The sequence below is a fragment of the Brassica napus genome, chromosome C5, assembly GCF_020379485.1.
Source record: "Brassica napus cultivar Da-Ae chromosome C5, Da-Ae, whole genome shotgun sequence".
Lineage (NCBI taxonomy): Eukaryota > Viridiplantae > Streptophyta > Magnoliopsida > Brassicales > Brassicaceae > Brassica > Brassica napus.
In genome coordinates, this window is record NC_063448.1 from 22,259,365 (window position 1) to 22,281,551 (window position 22,187).

Below are 22,187 nucleotides of genomic sequence, written 5' to 3' on the forward strand. Positions count from 1 at the left end.
GAGAATCTGATATAAAAGTAACAGTTGATCGAACTCTAGCTTCAATAGACGAACAAATCCAACCTACTATCATCAAGTTAACTGACGACCACAACTCAAAGTTAGAATCGTCTATAGACGGTTTAGGTATTGATCCATCTATGAACCCTAACTTTCGCTTGGCTTTGAGTGCGTTTGTCAATTCTGTGGACCACTCGTTGTAATTATCACCCGTAAACATCACAGATGTTATTAGGGCACCAGGATTGTCTGATGCATGTAGCGAATAAGGAGCTGACGAACCATTTTTACTTTGCTCAACTTGAGCCGATGAACTCTTACTTGCGGAAGAATCATCACCGTCAGACATGACTAAGAGAACTTCTCTAAAAAGACGATGAAAAAATTGATTCAGAATTTGATTTGCTCTGATACCATATAAGGTGAAGATTTGTATTGTGAACTATTAACTTGATGTTACATTGAGAAATTGCTCTGTTTATATATACAACGTAAAGAACGTAAACCGTAAGGGATAAGGACTCTTTGGAGTTATCTATAACTAATACTAGACTTTGACCCGCGCGCGGGTATATTTTTCAAAAATATGTTTCTATTTGTTTTTCATGTCAATAATATAAGGGCTAGGCAAAATACTCGAATCTGAAGAACCGAACCGATCTCGATCCAAAAAAGTAGTACCAAACCTAAACCGAAATTGATTAAATATCCGAATTATTCAAAATTTTGGTTTCTGGAGAACCGAAACTGAATCCGATCCGAACCGAAGTATTCCGGGTACCCGAATGCATCCGAAATAGATTTATATACTTATATATATTAATTATATTTAGATTTAATATATATAAAAACATCTAGAATATATATGATACTTTTAAGCTAGTTTAAACACTTGAAAATATATACAAATAATCAATAGTAAATATATAAAATAGTAAAAGTATACTTAAAACACCAAAAATACTTAAAATAATGATTGATTCTCTATCCAAATATTTGAACTAAAATAATTTATATGTTAAGTTTAGGTATTCTGACATATTCTATTCAAATTTATATTTAATATATTATTTTGTTTATAGTTTTTGAGAAATTTAAAGTATATAAATATATAATGAATTTTAAAATTTTAAAAGTAATTTTAATGGGTTATCCGAACTCGAATCGAACCCGCAAAAATCCGAAGCGAATCTAGACTGAAATTTAGAAATATTAGAATGAGGCTGAAATATTTGACCCCAGAAACCTGAAACCTAAAACCCAAACAGACCTGAACCGAACCCGATTCGGTACCAGATAGATAGGTTCTCACAATATAATGGACTTTCAAATTTTCTTAAAAATATAAGTCCATTACTTTTTTTTCTCTTAATATACTGTTATCCATGTTTCCGAACAATTTTTTTTTTTAAAACTACAATCTATGTTTCCAAACAAATCTTTTTTTTTTAAACTGCAATCCATTTTTCCAAACAATCTTTTTTTTAAACTATAATCTATGTTTCCAAACAAACTTTTTTAAAAAAATTGCTATACATGTTTTCGAACAAACCTAATTTGTACTTGAGTTTTAATAAGATAGATATATGTAAATCTAGCGTAGATACTCCTAAGTCGAAATGTAATGTATATGTTTTGTATTGTGAACTATTAACTTGATGTTACATTGAGCAATTGCTCTGTCTATATATACAACGTAAAGTACGTAAACCGTAAGAGATAAGGACTCTTTGGAGTTATCAACTAATATATATGTAAATCTAGCGTAGATACTCCTAAGTCGGAATGTAATGTATATCCTCCTAATAGTTACCTGACCTTTCTCCAAGCGCGATCGTTTCTTGACGTTCATCGGTGTCGTGTTGTTGTTAGCTCGTGAGTCAAAAGAGTCAAACTTCTGTTTCAGTGTGTGTATGGCTCCACCCGTAAATCGAAACATTCGGTTTCGGTATTATTTGGATTAATTGGCTTTTTATAAACAAAACCTTAAATCTCGACCGGTTTGGGAAAAAACCGGAATTAGAGTTAAATGGGCCTTTGCCGAAATTGGATCGTAACGTTATGAGGGCCACTATTTACGATTTTGGCATTTCCATCTTTTTTTTCTTTTTAGGAATTTCTTTTTCGACGACATCTAACAATATTAAAAGGGGAATATGAAGCTCTCTTAACATATCCATATCAGATGGAAAAATTAACCACTAATATTGCAGCAATCATCCATGTCATCTTTGATTAATCTTGATTTCGGCTTCGTATTTTGTTTTGGGTTTCTTCTTTTACCTTTCCTTAGTTTGTTTTAGGCTTCTTCTCTTAGCTTTGTCAACTCATTCTCTCTTCTCTCTTTGATGATTCCGCCGTTCTTCTCTTACCTTTCGACTTCCACATCTTCCATTACTCTTCTCTCCAAATCCGTTTCAACGCATACCTTCACCACTAACTGCTCTAATCAAACCTTGCTTGAACTCATTCAATGGATTCTTTTCATCTTTCTCTCCATTTGTCTATTTATAAATCTGTTTTCTTAGCTTATGTCTCGATTAAAATTGAAAAGCTTCTCTCAGACAATCATCCCGATGGAAACCAAAGGAAACTCTTCAATCTTCAGCGACCGCAAGACCAACAAGAAGACCGTCGCCTCCTCCGCGACTGCGAGAGCAAACGGGAAGTCCACCGCTTCCTACGCCATTGTGATGAAACCTAATGGGAAGTCTGCTGTTTCATCTGCCATTCTGATGAAACCAAACGCTTCTACCGCTCTCTCCTTCGCGCATGGCGACCAAGTGATGTTCTTCAGAAATGTTTCACTCCGCCCACACGAAGCCGACTTGAGGTTTCGTCTGATTCATTTCTGGGAGGCTCGAAATCCAAACACGAAAATCCTCATTGGACAGGAGATGCTCCTTATCGACGAAGAGGTTCATCTACGAATATTTTACTACTCTTCATCCTTCTTTAATATTTCTCGATTGAGATATTTCTATTAATCATCAATTTCAAATGATTTATAGGGAACTGTTATTCAAGGTTTTGTTCCAGCAGGACGGGTTGGGACATATAAACTGACACCAGGTTCTGTTTATAAACTGAGCAATTTTTTCGGCTCCAAAAACAAAGCTCAGTATCGGGTTACTGATCATAGCGCCACCGTTACATTCGCTTGGAATTCTGATTTATCGGCTCTTGAGAACCCTCTGGTTCCAATTCACGAAGATAGGTTCAAGTTCCATAGCTACGAAGAGTTTCAGGCCAACTGTGACCGCAAAGTTGACCTTTATGGTAAGCATTGTTGAACTATTGTTGGTGATTATACTTAAATCTTTAAGTTGACCTTTGAATTATTCTATCTCAGATTATGTTGGCCACATGAAGCTGGTGAATGGGCAGACTATCACTGGCCATACTGTCCTTGACAAAGTTGACATAGCAGAGAAGCGGCATCTATGTGTTCATGTTCAGACACATGAGTAAGTTTGTCCAATTGTCAGACACATTCTTTGTGTGTTATGCTTAACACATGATTTTAAACTTATGCAGCGCACCAGTGATGAAGCTCTATCTATGGGACAAGGCCGCGTCCGACTTCTGCCAGAAATTCAAATCGTATGGAAGCACTCCAAGCGTTCTTTTGGTCACCACAGTAACCCCTAAACATCTTGGAGGTTAGCATTTCACTAAACAACTGTATTAATTCATTATATTATTAAGATTAGATGAGACATTGATATACCATGTTAGGCCATTTAAATTCTATTGTTTCTCATCGTTTACCGTAATTGGTTGGTGTGTTCATATTTAGAACTTAGCTGTGGTAATTCAAACTGAACTGTATTAAGTCATTTTTTTTATTGTTAGGTGAGACAGTGATATAACATGTTACACCATTTGAATTCTATTGTTTCATCGTTTACGTATTTGGTTGGTAATAATCAATTCATGTGTTTTGAACATGAACCCTTGCTCTCACTTCTATGGCATCATCTCGAGTGTTTATGGATACCGATGTCCAGCCTAGCAAGGATTATCTTGGATGGTAGGCATTTTTGTATTCAATTATATTTTTCATGCAACTTCTGCTTTGACATTTCATGCGACTTCAGCTCTAACATTCTTTTGGCTTCTCATTTTTCTCAGGCTGAGCTCCAACTCAGATATTGCTAATAAGATTAATGCATAGGTTGTCACTAAGCCTTAGACATCGACTCTAGAGGAACTATTCTCCTACTTCAAGCAGGAAACTGCTAAGGTACATGAGTTGTTCTGTTTTCACATTCATTGTGATATGCTTGGGTATTAATGGAGTTTATTTTATTTTTCACTATGGAAGGTTGCTTGGTTTGAATGCACAGCAACTATAGATGATGTTGTCCAGGGTTCTGCTTGGTATTATATTTCATGCGATGAGTGTAATAGTAAGGCAGTCAAAGGGCTTACCTCTCTGATTTGTAACAATAAGAAGTGTGGAAAAAGTGAAGTTACAGGCGTTGCTCAGTAAGTGTTGTATACACAGTTTCATCTACCTTTTGCCAGCACTAATAGCTAATCTTCTCTCATTGCAGATACCTCACGAGGATTTCTGTTTATGATAAGAGTGAACAAGCAGTTTTGTCATTCTTGGTGATGCTGGCAAAGAGTTGACTGGAAAGCATGCATCAGAATTAATTGCCAGTTACTTTGAGGTAATTTGAAACCTGTCTATACATAGCTCCATATTATTTGAACTCACGTATATTTTACTTGAATGTTAGTCTAATGAGGGAGTAGGAGCTGACCATTGCATGTCGGTACCACATGCTTTACTTGATACAATAGGGCAGACACACAAATTCATTGTGAAAGTCTCAGATCATAATTTGACAGGGAAGACTCAAACCATAACTGTCACAAAGATACTCCCACCAGAAGCTCCACATCCTATAGCACCCTTGGAAGAAGACGCTATTCCAGTAACGTCCGATGATATCTTGAAGACTGGAAGTGAGGAATCCGGTCCTTCCAGAGGCTTTGAAGATTCTGCGGGTGATAGGGTTAGAAAAGCCTCTGAGAGTCTTGAATCAAATGAAGCCAAACATTCCAAGAGTGGCTAATATAGCTTCAACCTTTCCTCTTACGTAGTGATTGTTTTTGCTGCAGTTTAAGTTCCGTTTTTATGTTTACCTAATGACTTTGCCTTCTTTCCATTTCAATCTTCAGACTTTTGTGCATTGGAGATTTTTTGTTTCTTTGAATATAATTTTCATTATATGGTTTTTCTTATCTCTTTAAGCAATTTACTTGTTCTATTATGATATTTTTAATGGCACGTGATGATTAGCATATTTTCCTTTATACTATGTATCTGTACGTGATGATCCAAAATGGTCCGCTTGACATTAATGGACAATGTGTCTGCTTGGTTTAGAGACTTGCATAGCAAGACAGTAATGAAATACATATTTGTACTCATTACAAGCATCAATCCCAGAGTATTAAAAGGTAGTAATTATTAATTGTTTTAGGGATATAACTAGATGTTGTCTGCTCATAGAACAATTGATAAGAACATGATAGACGAATTAAACCAAAAAACTATAAATCATAGAATTTGATTCACATCGTTAACCTTTTTATTCTTACATGACTACAGGTAAACTGATTCTCGCCACAACCCCTGCTACTCGCTTTTACTGTGACAGCTCTATCGATCTCATACAAAGCTTCATCCGGAGAAACAAAGTTAGTAATCATTCTTGAAGTGGTTATCTAACCTGTGAGCCAAAGTCTACAACAATATTCTTCATCACTCAAAGAATAATATTTCACTTTCTATCAATAAATATTTATATATTTTCATTTTGGGAACTTTTTACATGTCCTGAACTTTTTGGTTATTGGATATTAAAAACTACAACGCCAAACCATTAAGTACCTTAACTCTTTCTGATTTTTTACAATATCACTTAGCTCTTTCGGTCCTAGAATACTTAAGACTAGAAGCCAAAAATGGAAAATGGCCGAAAATTAAAAATATGTTGGTGGGAGAGTTCGAACCCTGGTCCAGGATCATATACGAGGGCTACTCTACCACTAGAGTAAAGACACACTTTGAAAAATTTATGCCCGACATATTACATATAATCAACAGCCGGAAGACACTAGAATTTGTCAATCACGTCAATTCAGAAAGTTTGAGTGCTTCTTCTTCCTTTTAACGAGGGAAACTCGAGACTCTTCCTCTTCTATCTCTCCACTGTCTTCTCATCAAATCTCATCCGCCATGACTGAACAAAGTCATTCTTCTACTGATCGATCTAGACGTCGGAGGTTCAGTGAGGTCGATTATTCATTCGGAGAGCACTATCACTTCCGATCTCAAGTTCCATTCATATCGTTCAACGATCGTCTCCAAAGAAGCCGACTGTTATTCTCCAATACCGTTCCGACCATCGGAGGATATTCTCGCCGTCATCATAATGAGGAAGCGCTATCGGGTATCGTTATCTTTGTCTCCGAGGCTTTGTAGTTCATGTTTCTTTAGATCCTAAGGATCCCGTTTTAGATGATGTGTTTAGGATTATCGATAGCATAGGATGGTCTTACACTGTGATGCATGTGCATCCATTCTGTCCTAGGGTTGTGAGAGATTTTATCTCAAACAAACCCTTCAACGATGAGGGTGCTCTATTCGGGGATATGTGTTCCAGTTTACCCCTTCGGTGATCAACCGATTGATGATGACACCATCTGTCGAACACTCTTTTGAGTGGAAAGAAGTTGATCTGAATCAGGCCATCTCACACCTCACTGGAGGCCAATGCTCTGGATGGACGGGATTCGATCTCAATGCTTTGCCCAATCCCTTCCAAGTTCTATACCGTGTTTGTGAGCTGAATTGGCTTCCAGGTCCTGACTCTGATTCAATGATCAAAAACCGACTCTGCCTTCTTTATGCTGTTGCCAATCGCAACAATATTAACTTTGGTCATCTTGTGTATGACCAAGTGGTCGAGATGACCCGCAAAACAGACTGGGACACAAACCTGATTTTTCCAAACCTCATATATCAACTCTTGATGCTTCAAAAAGAGGTTCCTTTGTTACCAGGAGACGAAGAACCTATTGGAAGAGGTCTCCCTATGTATGGATTAGCAGGTGACACAAGTGGACCAAGGGGACATATATAGTAGGCTGTATTAGTTTAGCAGCCGAGTGATTTTTTGTAAGGTCCATCACTCTTTCACGAATGTGACTAATATATGATCTTTTTGTCAAGTAACTTGTGTCTGAATCCTCTATCAAACGGTTGTAATCTCAATGACAGTTATGTTTTTGGTATGATGTTATTGACCAACATAAATTTAGGATCACAACAAATACTAACGTCTTTGAAAGTTACATATTTATTCAAGCCTTGACAAACGTGATTGGGGGCATAATTTTATCACCTAGACGTCAAGTCAAATTCAAGTAATTAAATACTATCTTCTTCCAAAAACGTAAGGAAACAACATATATACGGTTCCTCACTCCTAAAGAATAAATTCATTCTTTAAAAATAAACCAAAGCAAGGAAACACTTAACTTCTACTTCCGCATTTTTTTAGCGTAAAACTTCCTCTCTCACATGTTCCAAATCAGTTTAGAAATCATCACTGGAACCGTTAACTAAGCTCATATCAGTCAATCCTCCAAAAAACAGTGTAAGTGTAGGAATTTATAATAAACCAACAAAATACAATACCTATTCCAAATTACTAATTTACCATCGGATTGAATCTAAGGATCGCCATATCAACAGAATGGAGAACCCACCTCCTACCCCCTGTCCAAATTGCAGGTAACACAAATCCTTATTCCAGTTTGTGTGCGTTCGCTCCTTAGATAATTTATAATAATATTTTTTTTTAATTATATAATTATGTGTTTTTACATAAATAATTATATACATTTAAAAATTATTGATTGTTTACGTTATAATCATAGATGTTAGATATGCTATATTTTTGTATATTTATATTTATATTTTACAATTATATGGAAATCAGAATAATAGAGAAATATTCACAAATTATTATCCCAAAATTAGTGCTGTTTATTACATAAATACTTTCCTTATCACGAAATATAATCAATGCACGGGTCACCAATTACATATATACTTTCCTTATAACTACAATAATGAATAGACACATTTAAAATGTATATAGAATGATATGGCTGTATTAAGTATATGATTATAATTGAGAACACTGCATTTAGGTTGGTAGGTTTATGGTATTTGTGGTTTTTATTGGCGAAGAACATAGTGTATGTATAGAGTACTCCTAAGCCTTGATGAGAAAGCTATGAGTTATTGCCAAGCAGTAGATACACAAAACTTTTATTATATTAAAGAATAAATTTCTGCGTAAATGATTCATAATTAGCAATAACAATATAGAAAACTTTCACTTAAGACAATAATTTCAAATGAGGAGGCGATAAAATTGCATCATTATCATTTTGTTTCAAGTAATTAAAATATAGAGCAAATTAATTATATGGTTCAAGTTACTGGTTATAAAATTCGACCAACAATTTTTTTTTACATTAATTCATCATTCTTTTTTTGTGAAACTTATGAATCCCCTATATACCATAGATCATGTCTGTTAAAAATTGGTTGTTTGTGAATTATGTAGTGGTGAACCTCTGGCACATAGATCCCATAGACCATGTATGTTAAAAATTGAAAACAAAATCAACACCGGGTCATATTGGTTTTAAGTAACCATACAATACAATAGTACACTAAACCAATGATATTAAAATGGTTACTGATCAAACAAAACGCATCATAATAAAGTCTTTAACCGATGACAAAAAAAGTCTTTAACCACAAATCTAAATGGCTGAAACAGATGGTGATATGTATAATTACACCATTGTATTAATTTTAATTATTCTAAATTGTTATATCTATTTTCTAATGATCTTTTTTCATTGCATATTTTAATATTATTTTTCACACATTTTATTTTTTAATGATAATATTTTTATTTAATTACTTAAATTCATATATTTTTAATGATACTATAAATATAAAGATATTCCTATTGTCATGTAAATATGATGAAATTTCAAGGGCAGAAACCCAAATTTTCAAAATAAGATCATGCTTTAATAGTATAGATATCAAACGACCTGCAAAGCAACCGAAGAGAACTCATCCCTAGCGAAGAGGATGACATCTGCGCAATTTGCCACCACGAGCTTGGCGCATATGGAGACTTGAACTCTTTGGTTTGCAACCATTCCTATTATCACCAATGCATTTTAGGCTGGATCAAGATCACCTTAACAGGAAAACCCTCTAGTAAACTATAAAATATGCTAACCAAACTGTTAGACTTCATGTCCATATGAAGAAAAGAAAAGGACGACTGACATCAAGCACTACGGGCAATATTATATAGTTTTATATTTTAGTCCAAAGTACATGTGTAAGTTTAAAAAGTGCTAAAACTCTCATGCAGCCGTCAAATATTTTTGAAGTAAGTTGCGTAATTCATTTGGTTCCGAAACCATATTTACTAATTGAAAACAATCTCTTTGATAAAACATGAATTGTCAAAATACAATGAATAAAATATGGATGAAACTACGTTAGCGGGAGGGGGAGGCAGCTGCCCTAGTAATTTCAAATATTAAACAATTTTATTAGCTAAATAACCAAATATTCATTGGTTTAGTTGGTGTTAACCCCCAATAAAAATTTGTCTGTGTCCCCGAGCAATGGTTGTTTGATTCTCGATTGGATGTATTTTTGATTTTTTTAATTAAAATATATTATTTTCAATTAACATCAAGAGTCCATTACATAATAGATCACATTTTGTCTTTTCCATTATATTGAGTGCCACTTCCTGCTCGCGGTGTACATTCTCGTGGACAAAGAGAGAGTGTAAACAGTTTGGCCCCTAATGAAGTGAAAGAATGAATTTTTTTATAGTTAATTAGCTCAATATACACAAATAAATGTCATATTCAAGGATGGAAAATTGAAGTAAATAGTGAAAAGTAGGTGTAAAATGACTTAGACAACATTTTTAGTTGAGCTAAATTACTCTAAATAGATAAGGTAGATCTAGGGCCTAGACTTAGACTAAGACATATATTATGATTTGATTAAGATTTTGTAAGTAATATATAATTTGTGTATGTATAGATATAACTTTGGGTTTAGACCCAAACACAAAACTATTAGAAAAACAATTTCTCTTTTTTTTTCATGTTTCTCGCCTCCTGTCAAAATTTTAATTTAAAGAAAAAACGAGTGATTTTACTACAAAATCACAACTGAATCAAAATTATTTTATATCGTTCAGGGTTATGCTATCTCACAGCCTGATACTTCATGTGCTACACATATTATCTTTACCAATATGTATTTTATTGTTTATTAGAAAGTAAAAATAGCCGGCTAAATCGAATAAGGATCCAAAATTGAAAAGTGTAGCCATATACTAAAATGTGTGTTAATATTATTTTGTGGTATTGCACATGTTTGTTTATGTATTCATATTCGATTAATTATAATAAAAAATATATTTTTTATATATTCATATTGTGCTAAATCAAATAAGGATGAAACTATTTAAAACTAAAACGATAGACATAAATATGTAACAATCAAGATTAGACGATTCTGATATAGTAATACCAATTATTCAGTTATTTCTAACTGTTATTGAATATTTAAGTTAGTGGTCGGTTAGTTATATGAATGAATGTTAAACTCAATTATTATCTCTACACGCTAAATCTTAAACCTAAAATCCAATGAAATTTCTTAACACTATACGAAAGAGTAAACTCTAAACCCAAATGATAAACACTAAACCTTAAAATCATGATTAACCCTAAAGCCAAACCCATAAGATAAACTCTAAACCATAAACAAGAAATCCTAAACCTAAAACCAAATTCATGTGATAAACTCCAAACCAAAGGATAAACCCAAAATCCTAAACTTTAAATCCCAAGGATAAACCCTAAACTCAACACACATATGAAACCCAAGGGATGAATACAAAACCCTAATCCCAAAGGATAAATACTAAACTTTAAACCCAATGGATAAACAATAAACCATAAACCCAAAGATAAACCATGCTCCAAAAGGTTAACCTTAACTCTATATCCAAGGATAAACTCTAAATCCTAAATTTTAAATTTAAAAGATAAACCCTAAATCCAAAAGATAAACCTAAACTCAAATCCTTATGATAAACACTAAACTCATAGGATAAACACTAAACCCAAAGATAAATCCTACTCAAAAAGGTGAAGCTTAACCCTATTTCCAAAAGATAAACTCTAAACCCAAGGGATAAACCCTAAACCATTAATCCAAACTCATATGATAAACACTAAACACAAAGGATAAACACTGAACCCTACTCCCAACGGATAAATACTAAACTCTTATCTCGAAGATAAACCATATTCCAAAGGGTGAACATTAAATCTATATCTTAAGGATAAACCTAAACAATAAATCACGACAATCATTATAGGGATAAAAGAAACAATATCCAGTTAACACATTTATTGTACGACCAATACTTCTTTAAACTTGAATGATATAACACATACATTTGATTAACAGATATTTCATATATAATATGTTAAGTAATGTATACTAGTTATCCGGAAATCAATATTGTTAGTTGATTTTTTCGATCAGTGATCTGTTATAAATATAGATCTCAACCCAAAGATTATTCGAGTAGATAATGTGATGTTTGTTGGTTCACTCAAAGAAAATAATATATGTAATGCAATTGGGTTTAGAAACTTTTAACCGGCTAACATCCATTTTCAATTATATACTGGGAAGATAATATTTTGTTACATGTGTAATATTTGGTTTGGGGTCTCTAATTATACCCGACATTAATCGAAAAACCAACTAACAATAATGATATATGAATAGTCTGTATTATTTTTGTTTAGGCTTTACGGTTTATCATTTGGTCTTAAGGTTATTCTTTAGATTTGAGGTTTAGTTTTTAGTGTTTATAGTATGGGTTTAGGTTAAGGGTTTATCTTTTGGATTTAATATGTATCCTTTTTTAGTGTTTATAGTATGGGTTTGGGTTAAGGGTTTATCTTTTGGATTTAATATGTATCCTTTGGGTTTATGATTAAAAGTTAGAGTTTAGGGTTTATCTTCTAAGTTTAAGGTTAAGGGTTTGGGTTTAAGATTTAAGTTTATCCTTTGGATTTAGTGTTTAGGTCTTAAGGTTTATAATGTGGAGGTAAGAATTTGGTAAAACATAATAGTAGCTCTCAAACATGTAATTGAAATAGTTGTTAGCTTGATAAAACTTTATAAGAACAACGAAGTTTTAATATTGGTTGTAAATGGCGATTAAATCATAATGTAATAAGTTATCCTAAGTCTTCTTCTGGTTTTCTTTATATATCATGACCAACACTCTTTGTGCCTTAGTATCTAGGAAAGATGAAATTGCAAATATATATATTTTTAAAATAACTAAATTATCACACCAAAAAATTAATATTATTAAATATGTAATCACTCTATTCATTCTTTACAAATCTCTCTCTCTCTTTTTAAATAATGGTGACACTGATTGTGGTTACCACCTATGACTGATATCTGATCAGTAATATGCCAATGTTTCTCGATATGTCGGGATGGACCACCAGACCCACTTTTCCTCCACACATATGACATACTTTACTCGAAGCATAATTTGCAAGATCAACAATATATAGTGGATGTACTTCACCTACTGCAAATGACAATAAAACTATTGGCAAGCTAAAACTACTCAAAATAAAAGCATTAAATATAATACAAAAAACATATCAATACCACATGGGTAATATATTACTTAACCATTAATAACTTATGTTAGATGACTAATTATCATATTATCATAGAATTTCTATTTGATATATCATATTAACGTTTAAACTTATTATAGATATCGCCATATAGTATTTGAAGAATTTAGCATACTCAATACAAAATAGTTGTAATATCCTTATATATAAGGTGGCCATTTTAGTAGAGGAAAGGCAAAGCTTCTAATAAACTACGCAAAGATAATAAATGTATTAGCCAGCTAAACCATGGCATGTCTTGTTTTAAAAAAAGCCTCGTTACCAAAGCTGGATCGAGATGTGCATGGAGGATAAGACGCGTTGTCTTGATCACAGAGGAGTGATCCGGAGAATCTTTGGATGTAAATACGAAATAAAAATATTTTTTTGAGATTGTGGTGTTGAATAATGAAGCATTGTTGAATGATTATGGAGTAAAAAAAATATTTTGTGTAGATTTATCATGTAGATGAAAAAGAACGAGATGAAAAGATTAGAATGAAACTATGAATATTGAGAAATAATGTGAGAGAACAAATAAAGTGATGATTAATTTTGGACCTTATATGTTATATGTATATATACATTGTGTGTAGTATGTTAAATTGTAATTTTTTTAATTTAAGTTTTGACACTGTAATATTTGTTCTTATTTTTTACACAAGCCCATTTTAGATTTTTTTTTAAATTTTGTTATTTATTCTAAAACATTAATATATTATGTTAAGAAATTTGATGTTGATGATGTCTTTACCATTTTTAATTAAGGGATTTTTCAAATATGACCTAAAATTTCAAGTCAAACAAAAAAATAATCTATGTTTTTTTTTAACTGTTTTTTTTACCTATTCACTCTAGAAGTTCGAGTTATTCACGAAAATACCTTTGTTTTTTTTCTTCTTTTTCGAAAATGAGTCTTTTACCTTATAATGGCATTATTTTGAATTTTTTTTTGATTTTTAGTGGTAAACCCTCTCAACTATGTTTATTTAACATAGAAACCCTTAAACTAAAAATTTACCGGTAGTAATGGTAATTATGACCTGATAGGGTTTAATTCATTAAATAAAGTTAGTTTGAGAGTTTTTTCGTTAAATACTTAGTTTGAGGGTTTTTACCCAAAACAAATTTAGTTGAAGGGTTTTAACTATTAAAAATCCAAGTTTTTACTAAAGAATCCATATGCGAATGCGGGCTTCGTTTCCTAGTTATTTTTAATTATTAATACCTCCAATAAAATATATTTCTGGATCTGTGGCTAAATAAAATCCATGTGACCGAACTGCGTACCCAATTACACTCTGAAAGGACACACGGTCGAGTCACTTCACAACTTTGGACCCAATACGAACGAAGGACACATGCATTTCCATCTTTACTGCCCAGAGGTTACGAAGTAGTCTACACTTAGTAGTCGGCATAAAAAAACAGAGCATAAACTGCTTACAAGTGATGTTTTCTTGATTCAAGACTACTTGCAAGATATGAAAACGAAAAGCCAAAAAAGACTACTTTCGAAAATATGAGATGAGTCAAGCTGCCTAGTTTACAAACACCAGCATATTTTAATTTTCTCTTCTATACTCACTCCGTTTCAAAAAGATACATATTCTAGAAAAAAAATTTGTTTCAAAATGATTTATTTTTTTAATTTTCAATACACCTTTTATCAACTAATAATGATTAATTATAAATTTCAAGAAAATTAATTTTATTTTCATTTTCTGAATTTTTATGAGCTTAAAATTATAGAAAATAGATAATCACAGAAAATTATGCATTAAATATTGAAATTTAATATATTTTTATTAATCTTTGTGGAAAAAAAAACTAAAACATGTATAATTTTTAAACGGAAAGAGTATATGTTTTCTATTGTCAACAATTTTTAGAATAGTAAAGTTAGTCTATTTATATCTCTATGTATGTATGTGTCAGCTTATTGTTTTAACTTTTAACAAAAAAAAATATTTGTAAAAAAATATTAAAGAAACATGTTAAATCGTATAAATAATTTTGTGTGTTTTAAACAATATGTTAATTTATATGTCAAAATAAATATTTAAATATAGGGCAAATCTCCAAAATAGCACATTTCTAAGTTTATATCACAAAAATAGCACTCTAAAACCAAAATGACCAAAATAGCACATTTCTAAGTTTATCTTTTGAAAATTTTAATTTTTTTATTTTTCAAAATTTGAAATCTTATCCCCAAAACCTCATTTCTCAACTCTAAACCCTAAACCCTAAACCCTAAATTCTAAACCCTAAACCCTAAACCCTAATCCCTAAACCCTAAACTCTAAACCCTAAACCCTAAACTCTAAACTCTAAACCCTAAACCCTAAACCCTAAACCCTAAACTCTAAACTCTAAACCCTAAACTCTAAACCCTAAACTCTAAACCCTAAACCCTAAATTCTAAACCCCATCCTTTAACTCTAAACCCTAAATTTGTGACTTTTGATAAAACATTAAGTGCTATTTTTGTGACTTTTGACCTTGAGTGCTAGTTTGGGAACAAAAACTTGATTTAGTGCTATTTTTGTCTTTTTCTCTTAAATATATTCTATTTTACATAATTTATTTTTATAATAAAGTATTTTTAATTGTAAATAACTCCAATAAAATATATTTCTGGATCCGTAGCTAAATAAAATCCATGTGACCTAACTACCCAATTATACTTTGAAAGGACATACAGTCGAGTCACTTCACAACTTTGGACCAACACGAATGAAGGACACATGCATTTCCGTCTTTATTGCCCAGAGTTTACGAAGTAGTCTCCACTTAGTAGTCGGCACAAAAAACAGAGCATAAACTGCTTACAAGTGATGTTTTCTTGAAGAGCAAGTGTTGATAAAAAAAAATGATCAAGACTACTTGCAAGATATGAAAACGAAAAGCCAAAAAGACTACTTTCGAAAAGATGAGATGAGTCAAGCTGCCTAGTTTACAAACACTGCGCATAGCCGTTACGCAGAAACATAGAAGACCATACCATCAAGCGGAATGAGTGATCCCTTGGGGCATTCAGAAAAGACAAGAAACAAAAGAACAACAACAGATTATTGTTTAAGCCCCAGAGATGTCCTTGGAACACTTGGAGAATGTGAACACAACTTGAAGAAGGACAAGAGTATAGATGGAAAATTTAGACAGATACCAGCAGAAATAAGGTTAAAAAACCAAGTATTTACGTGAATATCGTCAACCATGTCCACATCCAAAGTAGAAAGAAGCTCCAACAAGAACATACCAAACATAAATTTGACTTGACAGAAAGGTGCTTTTAAATGTTAAAAAAATTACAGTGATGTTTCTAGTGACTGAGAATCTATAAGATATTCAACAAAAAGGATGCATTGGCTCTGTCCTTATGCCATTTGTTTTGCTGCTAGTAGTGGGTAGAATTCTAGTCCGGCCTCAAATCATCACCATGTCATATATTTGCTGAAACGAAATGGGAGCAAAAGTAGTGGTGACATAGTGGGCCAATACACAATTGTGATTGTTTATACCAGAAAGTAAGGTTTTTTGAAGGTGGTTTTAGTGTTAAAGAGGTTGAAAAACAGATATCTCAATTAGTAAAGGGAAAGAATGTGTGTGTGTGTGTCCCCAATAGACTATAATAATTGAGTCTTTATGGAGCCCTGTGCCACACAAACCCTCTTTTCTCACGTGCTCCCAATCACATGTAACACTATTTGGAGTCAAGATCACGAAACTTAAAGTGTAATGTATTAAAAATAATAATCAAAAGATTATGATGAAAAAAGAAAGTGTTCAACTTGGAATTACTTTTTTTTCAAAGATAAAGTTAAAAAAGAAAAGCTAACTTCCCCCAAAGCCTATGTTTTTGAAAGGTTTTTCCTCCACACTGCCAGAGACAGAGAGAGTGTCTGCTCTGTGTGTCTGCAGAGACTTTGGTCTTCTTGATGGGTACCTCGGACAACCCTCCTCCTGCTCATGTTCCTCCCACCAGCTTCTCCAAATCCTTTACCACCCGGTTCTCTTCTCTCTCTCTCTCTCTCTCTCTCTCTCTCTACATGTCCAGGTTTGTTCCTTTTTTTGAAATCAATGTTTTACTAATGAATGAAGGATATTGCAGCATATTCTCCGATGTTGCGGGAGATATAACAATTGTCGTAGATGGAGAGCCTTTTCTACTACACAAGGTTAGTGATTACACACACACATACACAGTTCAACAAAATTCAATTAAATGGTAATTTTCAATATTGCAGTTTCCTCTGGTGGCTAGGTGTGGAAAGATCAGGAAACTGGTGGCAGAAGAGATGAAAGAGACTTCAAGAACCCTCTCCCATACAGAGCTCCCAGACTTCCCAGGCGGGTCACACACCTTCGAGCTCGCCATGAAGTTCTGCTACGGCATCAACTTCGAGATCACCATCTCCAACGTGGTCGCTCTCCGCTGCGCAGCCGGTTACCTCGAGATGACAGAGGACCACAAAGAAGAGAATCTCATCGCACGGACCGAGACTTACCTCGAACAAGTCGTGTTTCGAAGCCTGGAGAAGTCGGTGGAAGTCCTCTGCTCCTGCGAGTTGTTGCTTCACCCTCACGACATAGCCGAAGCTTACCACGTCCCCGAAAGGTGCGTGGAGGCCATAGCTATGAACGCATGTAGAGAACAGCTAGTGCTGGGACTATCACGTCTTAACAGAACCAGCCAGAGAGGAGACTCTCCACCAGAGTGGTGGATCCAAGACCTCTCTGCTCTAAGGATCGATTATTACGCACGTGTTGTCTCCGCCATGGCGAGAACAGGCTTGCGGTCCGAGAGCATCATCACTTCTTTAATGCATTACTCTCAGGAGTCTTTAAAAGGCATCAGAGACCGTCAGGAACGTACCAAGCTCGACTCAGGCACGATTGAGAACGAGCAGAGGAACGTCGTTGAAGCCATCGTTAGCCTTTTCCCCAACGACAAAGTCCCTCTGAGTTTCCTCTTTGGGATGTTGAGGGTTGGGGTTACTATAAACGTTTCCGTCTCTTGCAGGCTTGAGCTCGAGATGAGAATCGCTCAGCAGCTGGAGAGAGTCTCGCTTGATGATCTACTCATACCTGTCGTCCGAGATGAAGAGTCCATGTACGATGTGGACACGGTTCATAGGATACTCGTATGTTTCTTGAAGAGGATAGAGGACGAAGAACGTAACGAAGATGACAACGAGACTGAGAGTCTGATTGATTCCACGTGTCACAGCTCGTTACTGAAAGTGGGACTGATCATAGATGCGTATTTGGCAGAGATCGCACCAGACCCGTTCCTGAGTCTAAACAAGTTTACCGATTTGATAGAGATTTTGCCGGATTACGTGCGTGTCACGCATGATGGTCTCTACAGAGCTATTGATATGTTTCTTAAGGTACTACTAGCATTGAACATCTCTGGTGTTTTTGTAAGAATCTCGTATTGATGTTTTTGTAATGATGTTTAGGGACATCCGTTGCTGACCGAACAAGAATGCAAAAGTCTCTGCAAGTTCGTAGACACGAAGAAACTTACACAAGAAGCATGCAGCCACGCGGCTCAGAACGACCGGTTACCGGTGCAGATGGTTGTTCGAGTTCTTTACTCGGAACAGCTGCGTCTGAAGAACATTGTGTCAGGAGAGTCAGGGATGGTAATGTCGTCTCAGAAACTCAGCAGCGGGGTCCCGAGCGGAGCAACGTCTCCGAGAGACACTTACGCATCGTTGAGGAGGGAGAACAGAGAGTTGAAGCTGGAGATCTCGAGGGTGAGAGTGAGACTGAGCGAGTTAGAGAAGGAGCAGGTTTTGATGAAACAAGGGATGATTGAGAAGTCAGGTCATGGTGGAACATTGATGACCTCACTTTCCAAAGGGATTGGGAGGATGTCTATATTTGGTGGTGGAGCTAAAGAAGAGAAACGACGTAAGGCTAACCGCAAAAACAGGCCAAGGTTGAAGGGCAAAACCGGTATTAACCGAACAGAGTCTATGTTTTAAAAAGGTGGCTAGGGAACACTTAATAATATCATGTATTCTTAACAAAGTCTATGGCTACTTCTGAGTGTATATCTCGTGATCAGAACTTGGAATGTGATTTATCAAATAATATTATAGAACAAAAATTGACATTAAAATGTTATTATTAGAAGAAGTTTATTCTCTTTGTCATGAAGAAAAGGATGAGAGACAAGTGATGATCATGTCGCTTATTATGGGCTTAAGCAAGAGAGTGGGCTTAGGTTGGCGAGATCATGCTCTTGAGGTTTCAGGAGCTCCAACGAGGCGTGTTCGGATCTGTGGAGATGAAAATAAAACTGATTAATTTGAGAGGTTGTGAGCATGATGAGAAAAAAAGAAGAATATTCCAAACCTGGGGAAGCTTCTGTCTGAAGGCGACGTCTAGGCGTGCGTCTAAAGTATTCTCGCAGACAATCTTTCCATCTTGAGATGCCAGCACCACCCCGCCCGAGCTTCACCATCAAGACACCCTCATTGCTCATGTGGATGATATTACGTGACAAGCGAGAAAGACAGATTGAAACGATGGAAGAAGTTTACCAGTGAGGGTCATGTGAATCAGGTTGCTTAGGATTAGGAGGTGGAGGGAGGAACACTTTCTCGTCGATGGTTATCTTAGGAGACGCGACTTTCGCTTTATCTGCATACTGTTTCTTAGCATCCTCGATGATTGACTCAACAACCTTCTTGTCCATCTCTCTGCATCTCAGCAGCACTGATGGCTCTTTCAGCCGCAGCAAACTCTTACGTACATACACCACAGTGATAACTGTTAAGGACTTGTTGACAAGGATAATAAGTATATATAGAAAGATAAATCAATACCTCAACGATGAGAGCCTTGAGAAGCTTTTTGTACGCGTTCTTGTCGTTGGAGACACGAAGAAGGTCCTTAGCCGCAGAGTCTTTCATGGAGGTGACAACGTCATCTTGTGCTTGAAGGTACTTAATCCTACTAGCATTCAGCTGCGTCGAGTAGTCGCTAAAGAGAGAAATGGAATTAGTCTGAAGCCTGAGAGCAAGAAGATGAAAGTGATATAAACAAAGAAGAAGCTTACATGCGCTTGCGGATATCGACCTGCTTGAGCTTGCGATCATAATCTTGACGGAGCTTACGCTTGGCAGTCTCGAGAAGCTGAAGTCTCTCTATGTTGAATTCCTCCTCAGCGGAGATTGAGATCTCGTTAGCTTTCTCTTCCGCCTCTTGCCGGATGAACCGGACCATCTGTTGTATCTGCTTTGACACATCTGCGTCGTTCATATCTCTCTCTCTCACACACAAACAAAAACAATCACAAACTTCCTTCTCAAACTCTATTTTATAACTCTTGCGAGAGGAGCTAGACCCCACTTTTTGGTGCCAAAACTTCGTTTTCATGGACCATTGACTCTTTCTTTATATCAAATCACTACTATTTTTGGAATCACAGATTGTGAAGAAGTAGTCTTGTTTAGAAAAAAACATGAATAAGGTCGACAAAACCCAATAACATATTATTAATTTGGTTATGTAATGTAAGATATAAGATTATATCTAAGTTTTTATGCCAGAAATTAAAAGCTTGTCTTCCCTCACTTATTTCGGAAATCACTTATTTCGAAAATACAATCGGTTTTTGTGTTTGGAAGATTGATCTCTGACAATATCCTCATAGCTCAGGAGATGTTTCATTGTTTGAGGACTAATAAATCATGTCAGGATAAATTTATGGCCATGAAAACGGATATGAATAAAACTTATTATAAAGTTGAATGGATTTTTATAGAAGAGCTACTGTCCAAGATGGGGTTTGATCATCACTGGACACAACTAATGATAGAATTTATCTCTTTGGTACAGTACATAGTCTTATTGAATGTCAACCAAAGGGACACATAACTCCACAGAGAGGTCTACGCAGAAGGATCATTTATCTCCTTATTTATTTAATATGTGTACAAAAACATTTATAGCAAATATTAAAAAGGCGGAGAGAGAGAAACAACCGAGGGGCACAAAGGATGCAAGGGCTTGTCCCCCAATATCCCATTTCCTCTTTGCAAACGATAGCCTTTTCTTCTGCAAAGCACAAAGAGAGGAATGTCAAACCATTCTCAGGATTCTAAAGGAATACGAAGTGGTATCGGGTCAGCAGATAAATTTTGAAAAATCTCCGATTCAATTTGGTCACAAGATTGAAGAACCCATCAAATAGAAACTATGGGAAATTTTAGGGGTACATAATTTAGGCGGTATGAGATCTTATTTGGGAATTCCTGAGAATTTGGGAGGATAAAAAATACAGGTTTTTGGTTTTGTTCAAGATCAATTGAATAATAGAGTAAAGGGATGGATTTTCAAGTTGTTTACCAAAGGGGAAAGAAAATGATTATAAAATATGTGGTAACGGTTTTGCCAAACCATGTAATGTCCTGTTTTCGCATACCAAAAACGGTAATAAAGAAGCTAACAAGTGCAGTGACACAATTTTGATGGAGTCCGGAGGGCAATACTAGAGGTATGCACTGGAAATCATGGAATAAACCATGTATCCCCAAGGATGAATGAGGCTTGGGTTTTAATGACCTCACAAATTTAAATACAACCATGCTTGAAAAGCAATTTTTGAGATTCATCGACAAACCAAACACACTTTTCTCTCGCGTGTTCAAATGACGGTATTTCAGGAATGCATCACCCCTAGAACCAATTAGATCGTACTCGTCGTCCTACGATTGGCGCAGTATTATCTCTGCTAGATTTTTTGTTAACAAATGACTAATCAAAAGGGTGGGATCAAGATCTTCTATCTCCATATGGAATGATCCATGGCTCTCATCCACTCGCCCGAGACTAGCAAATAAAAATCAGCACAATCTTTACATGGACCTTACAATGGATTCTCTCATCAATGTAACATCAAGGACATGAAATTTACAGGTCATTCAGACTCTGGTGGATCATGAAGATGTTAAAATAATTGAAAGTATACTATTAAGCCGAATTCAGACAGCAGATCGCGATGGATGACATTTTACTAATAATGAGAGATATATAGTTAAATCTGGATATCAAATTGAACGTGTGTACCCAGACATAAAAAGAATGTTACCAGATTTTGGTCCATCGATCTCTCCTCCGAAGGCTTTCTGCTGGAAGGTTTGCTTTCAACCTAAGATGAAACATTTTTTGTGGCAACTAGTATCATGATGTATAGAGGTTAAGAAAAAAAATTAAGAGCAAGAGGAATACAAGGGGATACAATTTGTGCACGATGTAAAGCACCTGAGAAATCCATAAATCATGTA

At 34.9% G+C, this 22,187-nt stretch overlaps 2 protein-coding genes across 5 annotated transcripts; one reads left to right on the forward strand and one right to left on the reverse strand.

Annotated features, from left to right (window-relative positions):
• The first annotated feature begins 16,679 nt into the window (after positions 1-16,679).
• On the forward strand, positions 16,680-19,015 carry LOC106406896 (BTB/POZ domain-containing protein At3g08570). Of its 4 annotated transcripts, none has more exons than XM_048757054.1 (4): positions 16,680-16,891; positions 16,994-17,060; positions 17,130-18,275; positions 18,348-19,015. In XM_048757054.1, the coding sequence occupies exons 1-4, from the start codon at positions 16,821-16,823 to the stop codon at positions 18,876-18,878; spliced, it is 1,815 nt and encodes a 604-aa protein (XP_048613011.1). In that variant the 5' UTR covers positions 16,680-16,820; the 3' UTR covers positions 18,879-19,015. The 4 variants fall into 4 exon arrangements, with proteins under 4 accessions (XP_048613011.1, XP_013703092.1, XP_048613012.1 ...); XM_013847638.3 differs by having other exon boundaries at positions 17,147-18,275; XM_048757055.1 differs by having other exon boundaries at positions 16,718-16,891; positions 16,984-17,060.
• On the reverse strand, positions 18,955-20,241 carry LOC106409870 (V-type proton ATPase subunit E2). Its single transcript, XM_013850421.3, has 5 exons — positions 19,958-20,241; positions 19,725-19,881; positions 19,440-19,642; positions 19,252-19,351; positions 18,955-19,175 (listed from the first exon to the last, which is right to left on the reverse strand). The coding sequence occupies exons 1-5, from the start codon at positions 20,158-20,160 to the stop codon at positions 19,131-19,133; spliced, it is 708 nt and encodes a 235-aa protein (XP_013705875.1). The 5' UTR covers positions 20,161-20,241; the 3' UTR covers positions 18,955-19,130.
• Positions 20,242-22,187: the final 1,946 nt, after the last annotated feature.

Excerpts from the sequence above, each read along its gene's own strand:
- LOC106409870 (XM_013850421.3), bottom strand. The coding sequence starts at position 20,160 with ATGAACGACGCAGATGTGTCAAAGCAGATACAACAGATGGTCCGGTTC. Across the intron at positions 19,882-19,957 it reads GTCGATATCCGCAAGCGCAT|CGACTACTCGACGCAGCTGA; the intron begins GTAAGCTTCTTC and ends TTCTCTCTTTAG. Across the intron at positions 19,176-19,251 it reads TCAGACAGAAGCTTCCCCAG|ATCCGAACACGCCTCGTTGG; the intron begins GTTTGGAATATT and ends TCATCTCCACAG.
- LOC106406896 (XM_048757054.1), top strand. The coding sequence starts at position 16,821 with ATGGGTACCTCGGACAACCCTCCTCCTGCTCATGTTCCTCCCACCAGC. Across the intron at positions 16,892-16,993 it reads TCCAAATCCTTTACCACCCG|CATATTCTCCGATGTTGCGG; the intron begins GTTCTCTTCTCT and ends AGGATATTGCAG. Across the intron at positions 18,276-18,347 it reads CTATTGATATGTTTCTTAAG|GGACATCCGTTGCTGACCGA; the intron begins GTACTACTAGCA and ends AATGATGTTTAG.